Genomic DNA, 12,373 nt, shown 5'->3' on the forward strand with positions numbered 1-12,373 from the left:
AGGTCCATCTAGTTCAACCTTCCTCCACCAATTCTACATTTTGTCCCTAAGTCATTTATAACCAACAATGTTGTGTACTGAGGAAATCATCCAGCCCTTTTTTAAAAGCCATTTTAGTATCTGCCTTTACTACCTCTTGTGGTCGGCATTCCACAGTCTGACTGCTCTAACTGTAAAGAACCCTTTCCTATTTAGCTGCTGGAATCGCTTTTCTTCCACTTGCAGTGAGTGTCCCCTGGTCCATAGTATTGTCTTTGGAAGAAATAAGTCATGTGCCAGTCCTTTATATTGACCACACATGTATTTATACATATAAATGAGATCTCCTCTGAGACGTCTTTTTTTCTAAGCTAAACATATCTAACTTTTTCAACCTGTCATCATATGGGAGGCCTCCATTCCTTGTAGTAGTCTAGTTGCCCGCCTTTGAACTGACTCTAAAGCGGGGTTTACACGCTATGATATCGTTAATTAATTATCGTCGGGGTCACGGTGTTTGTGACGCACATCCGGCTTCATTAACGAGATCGCAGCATGTGACACTTTTGAGCGACCTTAAACGATCGCAAAAGCGGTCAAAATCGTTTGCAGCGGAGAGGTCGTCCTGAAACAAAAAATCTTTTAATGCTTATTAGCGATGTTGTTCCTTCTTCCTGTGGGACCACACATCGTTGTGTGTGACACTGCAGGAGCGACGAACATCTCCTTACCTGCCTCCACTGGCAATGTGGAAGGAAGGAGGTGGGCTCCTCTCCGCCTCTCCGCTTCTACTGGACGCCTGCTGTGTGACGTCACTGTGACACCGCACGAACCGCCCCCTTAGAAAGGCCAGAGCGACATCGCAGGGCAGGTATGTGCATGTGACGCTGCCGTAGCGATAATGTTCGCTACGGCAGCGATCACACAATATCGCACGTACGACGGGGGCGGGTGCTATCGCACTCTACATCGCTAGCCGATGCTAGCAATGTCGCAGCTTGTAAACCCCGCTTAACTTCTGTATGTCCTTTTTAAAATGTGGAGCCCAAAACTGAATCCCATATTCTAGATGTGGCCAAGTACCTGCCCATTCTGACATCTTATCCAGATCTTTTGGTGATAGTGTACTATCAAGGTCAGTTTTTAATATCCTACATAGTTTGGTGTCGTCAGCAAAGACTGACACTTTACTATTTATCCCATCCTCCAGGTCATTAATAAAGAGATTAAAAAGAATCAGTCCTAGCACCCCACTGCTGACTATAGCCCAGTTAGAGAATATACCATTTATGACTACTCTTTGTTTCCTATCTTTTAGCCAAATCCTTACCCAGTTGCATATAGTTTCCCCTAGTCCTTGCTTCTGGAGCTTCAGTATAAGGCTATTATGTGGTACAGTATGAAATGTCTTTGCAAAGTCCAAATAAATCACATCAGCTGCATTACGAATATCCAGATTTACGCTTACCTCCTCATAGAACCCCAACAGACACGACTTATCTTTCATGAATCTATGCTGTCTGTCAGTTATTATATTATTTTCTGCAATATATTTTTGCATGTCATCCCTTAAAATGCCCTCAAAAACTTTATATACTACTGATGTCAGGCTTACTGGATGGGTTTGCCTGGATCTACACTCTTACCTTTCATAAATATTGGAACCACATCAGCAATCCTCCAATCCTGAGGCACCAACCCTGTTACAAGCGAGTCTAAAAAGATGAGATACAGCGGTTTGTCAATTACTGAGCCCAATTCCCTCAATATTCGTGGATGAATGCCATCTGGCCCAGAGGATTTGTCAATGTTTAATTTACTCAGACGCAGGAGTACTTCTTCTTGTGTTAAATTAATTATATCAGGTGGTGAACTTTGATTTTTCACTTGTTGAATGATCCCTGGAAAAGTCAGTTCCTTGGTGAACACAGATGAGAAGTGCCTGTTTAATATCTCAGTCTTTTTTTTTGTCCTCTATAGCTAACTTGTCATTGTATTTTAAGGGGCCGATACTATCCTTTGTTTTCCTTTTGGCATTAATGTATTTATAAAAGATTTTGCAATTTGTTTTAGTGTAAACTAGAGTAGAGAGACAACACAAACAACCAATTTATATTGAACGAGGCTGCACTCACAAGCTGGGAGCATACATAAGTTTGCAGTCTCATAGACTAACTTCAGACTGATCATTTAGACCGGACAATGACTTTAAATAAATTGGGCGATACATTTATATTGCTCTTCTCTACAGCTTGCACTGCATAGCTCAGCCACAGGGGGCAGCGCTGCAGATACTTACTACAGATTCTTGCGTTGCCACCCTTTGAAGAAGATCATGGGTGATAGACGATGTGGGAGATGTGAGTGCAGCGCCAGCTCTCTATTTTCGCTGCCTTTGTAGCTTCTAACTATGACAGAAGTTGTTGTGAGAGGGTAGAGTTAGTAGCAATTAGTGACACCAGCATCAGGGTAAGGGCAGAATTATGTGTTTTGGCCTAGGATGTAAAAATCCGATTTTGAAAAGGGCTTGGTTGCACAATAAATGGATTCTGCTATTAAAGATGAATCTAGATACGTATAAGTAGTATAATGTATCTCTCTTGGACAAAAAAAGCCCAACATAAATCATTCATTTATTAATTTTCTTACAATATGTCTATGTCACTAACTGTTTGTTTCTTTCCCAATCAGGGCACGGTAGGATTCGAACAACAGATCAACAAATGCTTGGAGCTGTCAGAATATTTATATTCAAAGATCTGCAATAGGGAAGATTTTGAGATGGTCTTTAAAGGAGAGGTAAGTCTTCACACATTAAAAGTGAATATTAATACTATTGTAGATAACCATCAAAGAACTCCTCATGGTAAACATAGTGGTTTACTTTCTGACCTGCCACAAAAAGCTGTTTGGGTTGCAATTTTCATAACTTCCAAATGGGCCAAAAGGGAAGGGCCAGTTTTAGACAAAGGCCTCAATTTATCAAGACTGTCGTGGTGTTTTTTTATGAGGTGTGGAGACGTTAGATGCTCCTGATTCATGAAGTGGTGTACACCTTTTCATGAATCTAGAATGTCTGTTGAGTGTCATGTGCCACCATGTGCTACACTAGATATCTTACCCCATTCGGGGACTAGAGAGATGTCTGATGTATGGAATGCTACAGCTCATCATGAATTAGATGAAATATGGCATCATTCCTCCGTTGTACCCCCATGCCACCAGCAGCTCCTCTGAAATGGTGTAACAACGCCACAAGTCGCAAAATATTGGCATAAATTCAAGTTGCACCAAACTTTTGCGACTTCGTAAACCAATTACAACTCTTTTTTTTGTGTGTAATAGTTTCTGTGAATCAAAGCCAAAGTGTTTACCCTGGGGAAAAATTTAAAGTTGCACTCAAAAATTTAATAGTGCTCCATCACATTAAAATACCTAAGATTAGAGATGAGCGAACGTGAGGTTCGAGGTTCGGAACCCGACTAACAAAAAAACAAGTTTCAGGTTTGAGGTTCAAGCGAGTGATAAGTACAAACCACTCAAGCGAGCAACGCTGTTCTTGGGTATGAGTGATGCACAGCCCTGTGAGAGACATGTGCAGTGTTTGAATGACTCACATTTGCAGTAAAATCAGCGTGATACGATTTAGTGTGCACACTCATACTTCCCCAAAAAAAAAATTCTAAATCCCGCCCACCCTGCCCCGGAAGTGTTTTGCTAATGGCTATTAGCAAAACACTTCCGGGGCAGGGTGGGCTGAGTTTAGAATTTTTGTTTTTGTGTGAGGAGGTGTTTGTCTGATCTCACTAAATCTGAACACGCTGATTTTACCTCAAATGCTATCCAATAAAACACTGCACGCGGCTTGCACAGGGCTGTGCATCACTCATACCCAAGAACAGCGCTACTCGCTTGAGTGGTTCATACTCATCACTCACTCAAGCCTCGAACCCGAACCTTGGTTTTTTTTGGAAGTTGGTTTCTGAATCGGAATCTTGAACCTCAGGTTCACTCATCTCTACCTACTGTATGATGTATTATCACGAGACGATTTCAGACTGTTAACTTGAATATGGTTTATTGGTACACAATTATTTGGCACTTGTTTATCAACCTCTAAACTGGCTGATAAAGAATGATGGAGGCAAAATGATCACTAATAGATCATTCTGTGCCCTTATACATATGTAGTATCATGTTATCTACTGCACATACTGTTTACCTTGGGTGATGTGCGGCCGAGTATGACCATTTTTGTTCCGGCATAAATGATGTAACACCTGATGAGGGGCAGATTGATTCTTGGAGGCCTAACCTACACAGTCGTCATATTTAGGTCTTATTTTATTCTCACTGTTCACCTGAGCACTCCATTGTTTTACGTTTGTTTTTGTTTTATCTATTTTAGTGCTAATTTATATGATTCACACAAAGAGGCCATTGCTCACAGGGTAATTATGCAGCGCAGCCTAAAGACACGCCCCAGAGGAGCCAGCGAGTCACACCCCCTTTTTAAAGACCATAAAAATCAGCATTAAATAAAAAGTATCATATTTCTGAATCTGTATAGCAGATTACAAAAAACAAACAAATACTCATGGGAACAGAGGGGATAAAATAAGAACAAACACTGGGGACTTTTAGCCTGGTGACAGGTCATCTTTAAACATCTGTTTAAATGTTGACAACTATGCTATGTATTATTATCTTTCTTGCTATGTTTTATTCAATTTTGTGAATTCAGTGCTTATCATGGCACTACCTAGTGACCTAAGAAAATGAGATGTACTATTAAGTACCAGATTACTGAATTGGACCTATATATTTTTCCAGCCTGAACATACAAATGTCTGTTTTTGGTACATCCCCCCAAGTCTCAGAGCTGTACCCCCAAGTGATGAAAGACAAGAAAAACTGCATAAGGTAAAATTTCTGAGTTTTATCATTTAATTATATTAATCAAATTAAAAAATATTTCCTTTATAGATTCTGTTCGCATTTAGTAATGTGTCGCCCAGGAAAGGGGGTACTCGGTCCCGGGCAGTTGCAGTTGGGAATGTCACTCTGGTGGCCGTTGCCCGGATCCGTGCCCTGGGGACGCGTCATAAAAAGGGGTATTTACAGGGGATAAAGAGTTAATGTTCGTGACGCCACCTGCAAGTTGTGGTTAGTGATAGGGAACCGCCGCTGCTCAATGTGGGTACCCCCAGGGATGGTGATAGTGGCAGCTGAGATGGTAGGCCCACCGCAGGTAGGGCTGTGCCTGGGAGATGTTCTGTATGTTGTATAATGATGGAGACCACACCAGGTTAACGTTAACAGTCTCTACTCACATGGACCCTCGACTTGCTGGTTCCAATCCCAGGAGTATCAGTGCCAATGTAGTGACCCAGGTTGCTCTGTCCCTGGCACTCTCTGCAGATTGAGTCCCCGTAGCGTGGAGCGTTTGGGAACCCCGACCGTCCTTTTTGGGGTACAGTCTCCTCCGTACGGCGGGAAGGGCGGACCCTGCGGGGAGGTAAGTGTCCGAACCCTGATCCTAGTTTACTGCTGATACCCCCGGATTATTTGGTTCGGTGAAGTCCATGAAGGTGTCCTCACCGTGCAGGTATTTATCAAACCGTGTGAAACTTGACATTTGGCCTAGGGCCCTGTTCCCCGTTCGTGCTCTGGCCCCAACGATATCTCGGTACCCGTCCTGGCAACCTCTCTCCTGTGCCCCGGGATCATCGTTACACAGACCCAGCTCCGGCATGTCCGCACACCTCTCCTGTGTGCTCCCTTCTCCTCCACACTCTCTGACTGACTGCTGACCCCTCCCACCAGGCTGGCTATACCCAGGGACTCGTTCCCATGGCGACCATTCCCTTACATAGTTAACCCTTTATGCCAAGTGTGGAAAGGAGAACTAGGAATTTAGATGTGTGTTGGTGGAATCGGCACTAGTACTCCAGGTCGCAGGGGGTATGTCCTGCATCCCCAAGAGGATGCAGTTCCTTATAGTGCCCTGATGGTCTCAGGGGCACTACAGTAATATTCTAGACAAGAATAGTGCGGTTTCTGGGAAAAAAACACCATTCTAGTCTAAGGGCTATGTCTGAAGTTGATCAACCCCAAGAGTCTTCTCAGGGATTGAGCAACATCTGTGTGATTTGAGCTGTTTTGATTCATGTACTGCCCTTATATGTGACCATGGAAAAAAAATCCTTGGCATCAACTTCTTGTACGAAATGTTTGTTCCATTGAATGGTTCATTTGTCCTGCCAAATTCCTGACAGTTGACCATTTCATAGATGAATCATTTCCTGCAAGAAGTAAGTGCCGACAATTATTTGTACTGGTCTGTTAGGCAACTATATAAATTCTAGGAACTCCATTATATTCAAGACAAGACTTAAATTTCCCCATTAGATACTATGGCCAGTCACAATTAATTAAATATGGCTGTGTTTTCTTCAAGGTTGCTCCAAAGATAAAAGCTCTAATGATGGAATCTGGAACAACAATGGTGGGATATCAACCCCAGGGAGACAAGGCAAACTTCTTCCGGATGGTCATCTCCAACCCTGCAGCCACCAAATCAGACATTGACTTCTTGGTGGAAGAAATTGAGAGATTGGGCCAAGATTTGTAATAAATGTGCCAAATACACTGAACCCTCTCTATTCTGGGGAAACCTACTCCACCACCCAAATGGTTGAATAGTATTTTGTTTTTTGGTGAAAGAAAGGAATCATTTCAAATGAACCCCATCCCTCAGTACAGCTCTTTTCTGGCACCTTAACAAACATAGCGTATAACCGAAAATATTATCTAACGTATACAGTGACAACTGGCATTAAGTGTGTTTGTTAAGGTTGTCAGATATGTACAAAATCCAAGGTAACTTGAGTGTTGTAATATATATCCACATGTATGTCTGTGTGAATATTTATGTACAGGGCCGGCCCTTGACATATGTAGTGTAGGCCATTGCATAAAGCAGCAAATGCTGATAGAGCAGGAATTCTAATAAGTAAGGAAGGCATCGGACCAGACCCAATAACTGGGATAGACAAAAATGGCCTCCTAAGCCAAGGATTTACTTGTTCTGCAAATTGAGAGACATGAATGCACTTGCATATATTCATTCACAAGTCTAATATCGAGTGAACATTGGAAAAACCTACAGCACTTGCATATATTCATTCAATAGTCTAATCGAGTGAACATTGGAAAAATCTCCAACACTTTCATATATTCATTCACTAGTCTAATATCGAGTGAACATTGGAAAAACCTCCAGCACTTTCATATATCTTTCACTAGTCTAATATCGAGTGAACATTGGAAAAACCTCCAACACTTGCATATATTCATTCACTAGTCTAATATCGCGTGAACATTGGAAAAACCTCCAACATTTTACAAGACACTTACCATTAAGATTAATGTAATGATGTACAAAAACGCACTGATTTAAAAGTATCAAAGCAATGGCTGCAGTGTCTTAAGTTGGAGCTCATGACGTCTTATCTAGATTTTCAATTGCTAGGAGATAGGCTAAAGTCAAGAGCACCATGGCCACCACCAAAAAGTCTTCAGTTACCAGTCTTGTAAACACCTAATGAAGGACCTTGTGAAATGTGTTTTAGCATTTATGGTGGTGTACTACTTTTAATTCTTTCCTTCTTATAGCCCTCCTTATGTATTGTGCAAGCTTGACTTCCTTTCCACCATGTAAGTACCATCTGCTATACATTAGACTGCCTCGTCATACTGCACAGGCTTGTTTAGGTCTTTCCCACTCAGTCAACATAGAAGATATAAAAAGGATAAGTAGAGAAATAAAAAAAGATATGAAAAAAAGTCTTAAATGAAAAATATTATAGACGTGTGCCTATTCATACTTCTTTGATGTCGATTTGCCGGACAAGAAATCCTTAGGCTGATCGGATAGAAACCTGCATTCAATTTAGATTGTCTCCGATTTGCTTTTCTCCATGACATAACTAGTCGGAAAAGCGTTAATCAGTATATAGTTGTGCATCCCCATCTTAGTATCTTGGGGGTTATAGTAGCACAGTGGTTGTAACAGGTATACTCTTGCTGTATTTCTAGGGATTATTTTGTGTAGATTGTGTACATTTATTGTCCAAAAACTTTGTGTACTGAGATTAAATGTCATAGTTTTAAAGCAGTTTAACTGTTAAAATATAGGTATATAAAAATACTTGCTTATTTATATGCAGAGATTTACCATGTTAAAGAGGTGTCTTGTATTTTCCTCCATTTGTATTGTATTCTATTTATATATATAAATATACATAGTATATATTATTGAGGTAAGTTCTAAATAATGTTTATTGTAATTTAGTGTCTTTGTGAGCCAAAGAATTCAAAATAATATATAGTGGAACCTGTATCTATACTATAGTGCCCTCAAATGTAGTTCAGAAGTATGAAATATATGTCTAGGTTTATCAAAGGGTACTAACATTTAGCTTCTATTAATACTCATTTGCATGAAAGGGGTATAAGTAATGTTAAACGGTGTCCCCCTTTGAAAAATCTAGTATGTAGGCTCCTAAATATTACAATTCTAGCACTTTAATTCATCAGCATTAAATTTCTAAAATTAATTCATTCCAATATGCTGGACCAACACAACATTTTTTGTTTGGTTAATCATTTATTTATATATATTTAGTATTTCTTGACAATGTCAACCCTTCTTTGTTAAAAGCTGTAGATCTAACATAAAAGGACAGAAATGAGACCGGGCTGTAATTACCGTACTCTAATGTACAAGCAACGGAACTACATACCGTATTAAAAGTGACCCAAATCTTACAGAGGATTAGTCAAATCTCTCTTTCATGACAGTATTGGACAGAAGCGTGGATGCTGAGCTCAGAAATATATAGTTTACTATGATTTGATTCAGTATTTTCCCATAAAAAAGTTGTTTAAAGGGAACCAACCACCAGGATTTTACCATATAATGTAAAGGCAGTGCCATACTGGCACTAGTGTGACGCCCCTGAGGCTTCAGTCGCCACAGGGTACTGCAGCACAATTAACCTGCAGTATTCATCTCGGGTGAAAGGGGTTAATCACCGGTGTTTCCACATTTACACTTTACATACAGTTTAGGTGCCCACTGGGGACTGGACTAGGGTAGATAGTGGGGTGGCCATCACAAAGCATGGGAGTTTCCCGGTCACAAGGACAACCACCAGGGGGATGGGCACCACTTGGGGTAGAAGTAGGAGCAACCTTTACACAAACTTCAGTCTAGTCGGGACTTTAGTTCTGGTGACACTACACCACTTTCTTCCTCTTCTTCTTTCACGGGGCCTAGGGCTTGGGTTCCTCACTCCTGGAGGGGAAACTCTTAAAAAGGACACTTTCAAAATACCGGAGGTTACCTCTGACTTAACCGAGATTGGCTGGAGCACATCACGGTGGAGACCTGTACCTCCCGGGCGATCTAAAGACAGTGAGTAAAACACCTGGAACTGCAGCAGCTGACTCAGCCGTTTGATTGCCGGCGCCCCACGCTTCGGCGCCAATGGCCACCACTCCCTTCATTATCCTCTCCGGGGGCCCACTCCACCTATGGGGAGCAGAAGCATTTTTGCTGCTGCGACCATCCGCCCCGGAGGACAGTGACAGCAGCGGCGGCTAATTCCCTGGCCCCGTACCGCAGGTGCCGTCACGAGACAATCCTCCTCACCCTCATCCACTACTACTCCCATCCTCTCCACCACCCATCCTCCATCCATCTCTTTTATTGTACACCTCGGGACCACGAAGTCGGGCAGGGCCACCTGTGACATTCCAGACCAGACATACATCACCGGCCCGGCGACGAGTAACGTTTAACCCCTGCGCCATGGGTGCTACATAGCACAGTGATTAAAATCATACCTTCAGTTTTCAGATTGGATCTTTCATTGCAGAAATAAAAACGTTCATAAAGGTCCAGAAATTGGGACCTTTAAGAACCACCAGGATTTCCCCATATGAAGTACAGGCAGTGCTATACTGACACTAGCATGGTGATTAAAATCATACCTTCAGTTTTCAGATTGGATCTTTGAATGCAAAAAAAATTCATAAAGAGCCAGTAATTGGTGCATTCTTTGTTGATGTGTGCAGTGGTGCGGAGCTTGTGCGTCGGGTCCTCTGTGTAAATTCCTCCTCCGGCGTCCTCCTTGTCTTGCCCCTTTTCTTTATTTAAATTTTATGCTGCACCGCCATTGCTCCTGTTGACGGCGCATGCGCATTACTACTGTGATGAAGTCTTCATTAAAATGGCGCCTCAGTCAGCGCATGTGTGTACCGCGATCTCCAGCACCATTCTATTGAAGACACTCTGGGGAAGCGGACTATGGGGACTATGAGCAGCATCGATGCAGATTTAATTTATTTGTTTCCACTCTTAAGGGTGCTTTACACGCTGCGACATCGCTAGCGATAGCTAGCGATGTCATGCGCGATAGCACTCGACCCAGTTGTTCGTGTGACATTTGGTGATCGCTGCTGTAGCGAACATTATCGCTATGGCAGCGTCACACGCACATACCTTTACAACGACGTCGCTGTGACCGCCGAACAATCCCTCTTTCAAGGGGGAGGTGCATTCGGCGTCATAGTGGCGTCACTAAGCGGCCGCCCAATAGCAGAGGAGGGGCGGAGATGAGCGGCCGGAACATGCCGTCCACCTCCTTCCTTCCTCATTGCCGATGGACGCAGGTAAGCAGATGTTCCTCGTTCCTGCGGCGTCACACATAGCGATGCGTGACGCCGTAGGAACGACGAACAACCAGCGGCATGCACCACCAACGATATTATGAAATGGAGCGATGTGTCAACGATCAACGATTTTTGATGCTTTTGCGATCATTGATCGTCGCTCCTTGGTGTCACATGCTGTGATGTCGCTAACGGCGCCGGATGTGCGTCACTAACGATGTGACCCCGACGATATATCATTAGCGATGTCGCAGCGTGTAAAGCACCCTATAGTCTCTTCCACAGTGTCTTCAATAAAATGGCGCCATAGATAGTAGTACATGCATGCGGTGACTTCTGGTGCCATTTTATTGAAGGCATTATTACCATAGCAACGCACACGCGCCACCAATTTTTATACAGAAAAGGGGGAAGACACCGAAGGAGGAGGCATTTACTCAGAGGACCCGACCCAAAAAGGCCCTCCCCGCTTCACATGTCAATCAAAAAATGCACCAATTTCTGGACCTTTATGACCGTTGTTTTCTGAAATCAAAGATCCAATCTGAAAAGTGAAGGTATGATTTTATTCACCATGCTAGTGCCAGTATAGCACTGCCTGTACTTTATATGGGGAAACCCTGGTGGTTGGTTCCCTTTAAAGAGAGAGCCTGAGAGTCCTGCTTCCCCCGCCTACACATAAAGATTGATTGCAATTATATACAGGAAAAGCTGCAAATCATTCTGCGTGAGTGGGAAGAATGAGGACTCACAGGCTTTGAGCCCTGGCATTACTTTTACAGCTTTTTGTACAAAAATATTGTATCAGATCATAGACAAGTATATATATTTGACCACTGGGCCTTCCGCTCTATTCAGTACTGCCCTTAGATAGGGTACAGAAGTCCCCTTTAATATAGTCCTATATATATAAGACATGTGATCAAACAAGGCAATAACCCAAGCTTACTCATTATTTTTCTTTTGATATATCTTATTTTCCCCAGCTACCTATTGTGCCTTTAAGGCTTACATTTTCTTACAGCATCGTATGTTCAGCAGCTAACTGCTGTCCATCATTTGTCACCGTACTATTTGATTGCTATGCTTAAAGAGGACCTGTCACCAGGCCAAAAGTGTAGAATTTGTGTACATATTTTATTCCTACTGCTATCCTAAACATTCATTATTTCTCTTTTTTACAATCCATCCTATGGTTGCACACATATGGGCCTTTTTATTTAGAGCTAATTGTCAAGGTCTTTACAAGTGGGTGTGTCTCGCAGAATTCTATGGGGGCATGTCTTTAGGCTGCACTGCATTACTAGCCTTTGAGCCACGCCTTCTTTACAAAGTCAATAAGTACTAACACTAAATAAAAGGCCCATATCTCTGGAGCCATATTGAGTATTTAAAAAAATAAAAACATACTGAATATTGAGAGTAGCAGTGGGAATAAATATTTTATTTCTAATGCTGTCCTAAATATTTCTCCTTTTTTTCCCATTTTAAAATCCACCCTAAGGTTGCAGACATATGGACCTTTTTATTTTTTTAGATCTAATTTTTATGGTCTTTACAAGTGGGTGTGGTTGGCAGAATTCTATGGGGACTGTGTCTTTAGGTTACTCTTCATTATTAGCCTGAGTCACACTTTCTTGAAAAAGTCCATAAG

General features: G+C 42.1%; 1 protein-coding gene across 2 annotated transcripts in view; it reads left to right on the forward strand.

Annotated features, from left to right (window-relative positions):
- Positions 1–12,108, forward strand: part of GAD1 (glutamate decarboxylase 1) — a 130,128-nt gene extending 118,020 nt beyond the window's left edge. For both annotated transcript variants that reach the window (XM_075317315.1, XM_075317316.1), the window contains exons 15-17: positions 2,671–2,778; positions 4,813–4,902; positions 6,440–12,108. In XM_075317315.1, coding sequence (XP_075173430.1) covers positions 2,671–2,778; positions 4,813–4,902; positions 6,440–6,613 — 372 coding nt within the window. In that variant the 3' untranslated portion in view covers positions 6,614–12,108. The remainder of the gene's footprint in view (positions 1–2,670; positions 2,779–4,812; positions 4,903–6,439) is intronic.
- The last annotated feature ends 265 nt before the right edge of the window (positions 12,109–12,373 follow it).

Source organism: Anomaloglossus baeobatrachus, chromosome 7, assembly GCF_048569485.1.
Source record: "Anomaloglossus baeobatrachus isolate aAnoBae1 chromosome 7, aAnoBae1.hap1, whole genome shotgun sequence".
NCBI lineage: Eukaryota > Metazoa > Chordata > Amphibia > Anura > Aromobatidae > Anomaloglossus > Anomaloglossus baeobatrachus.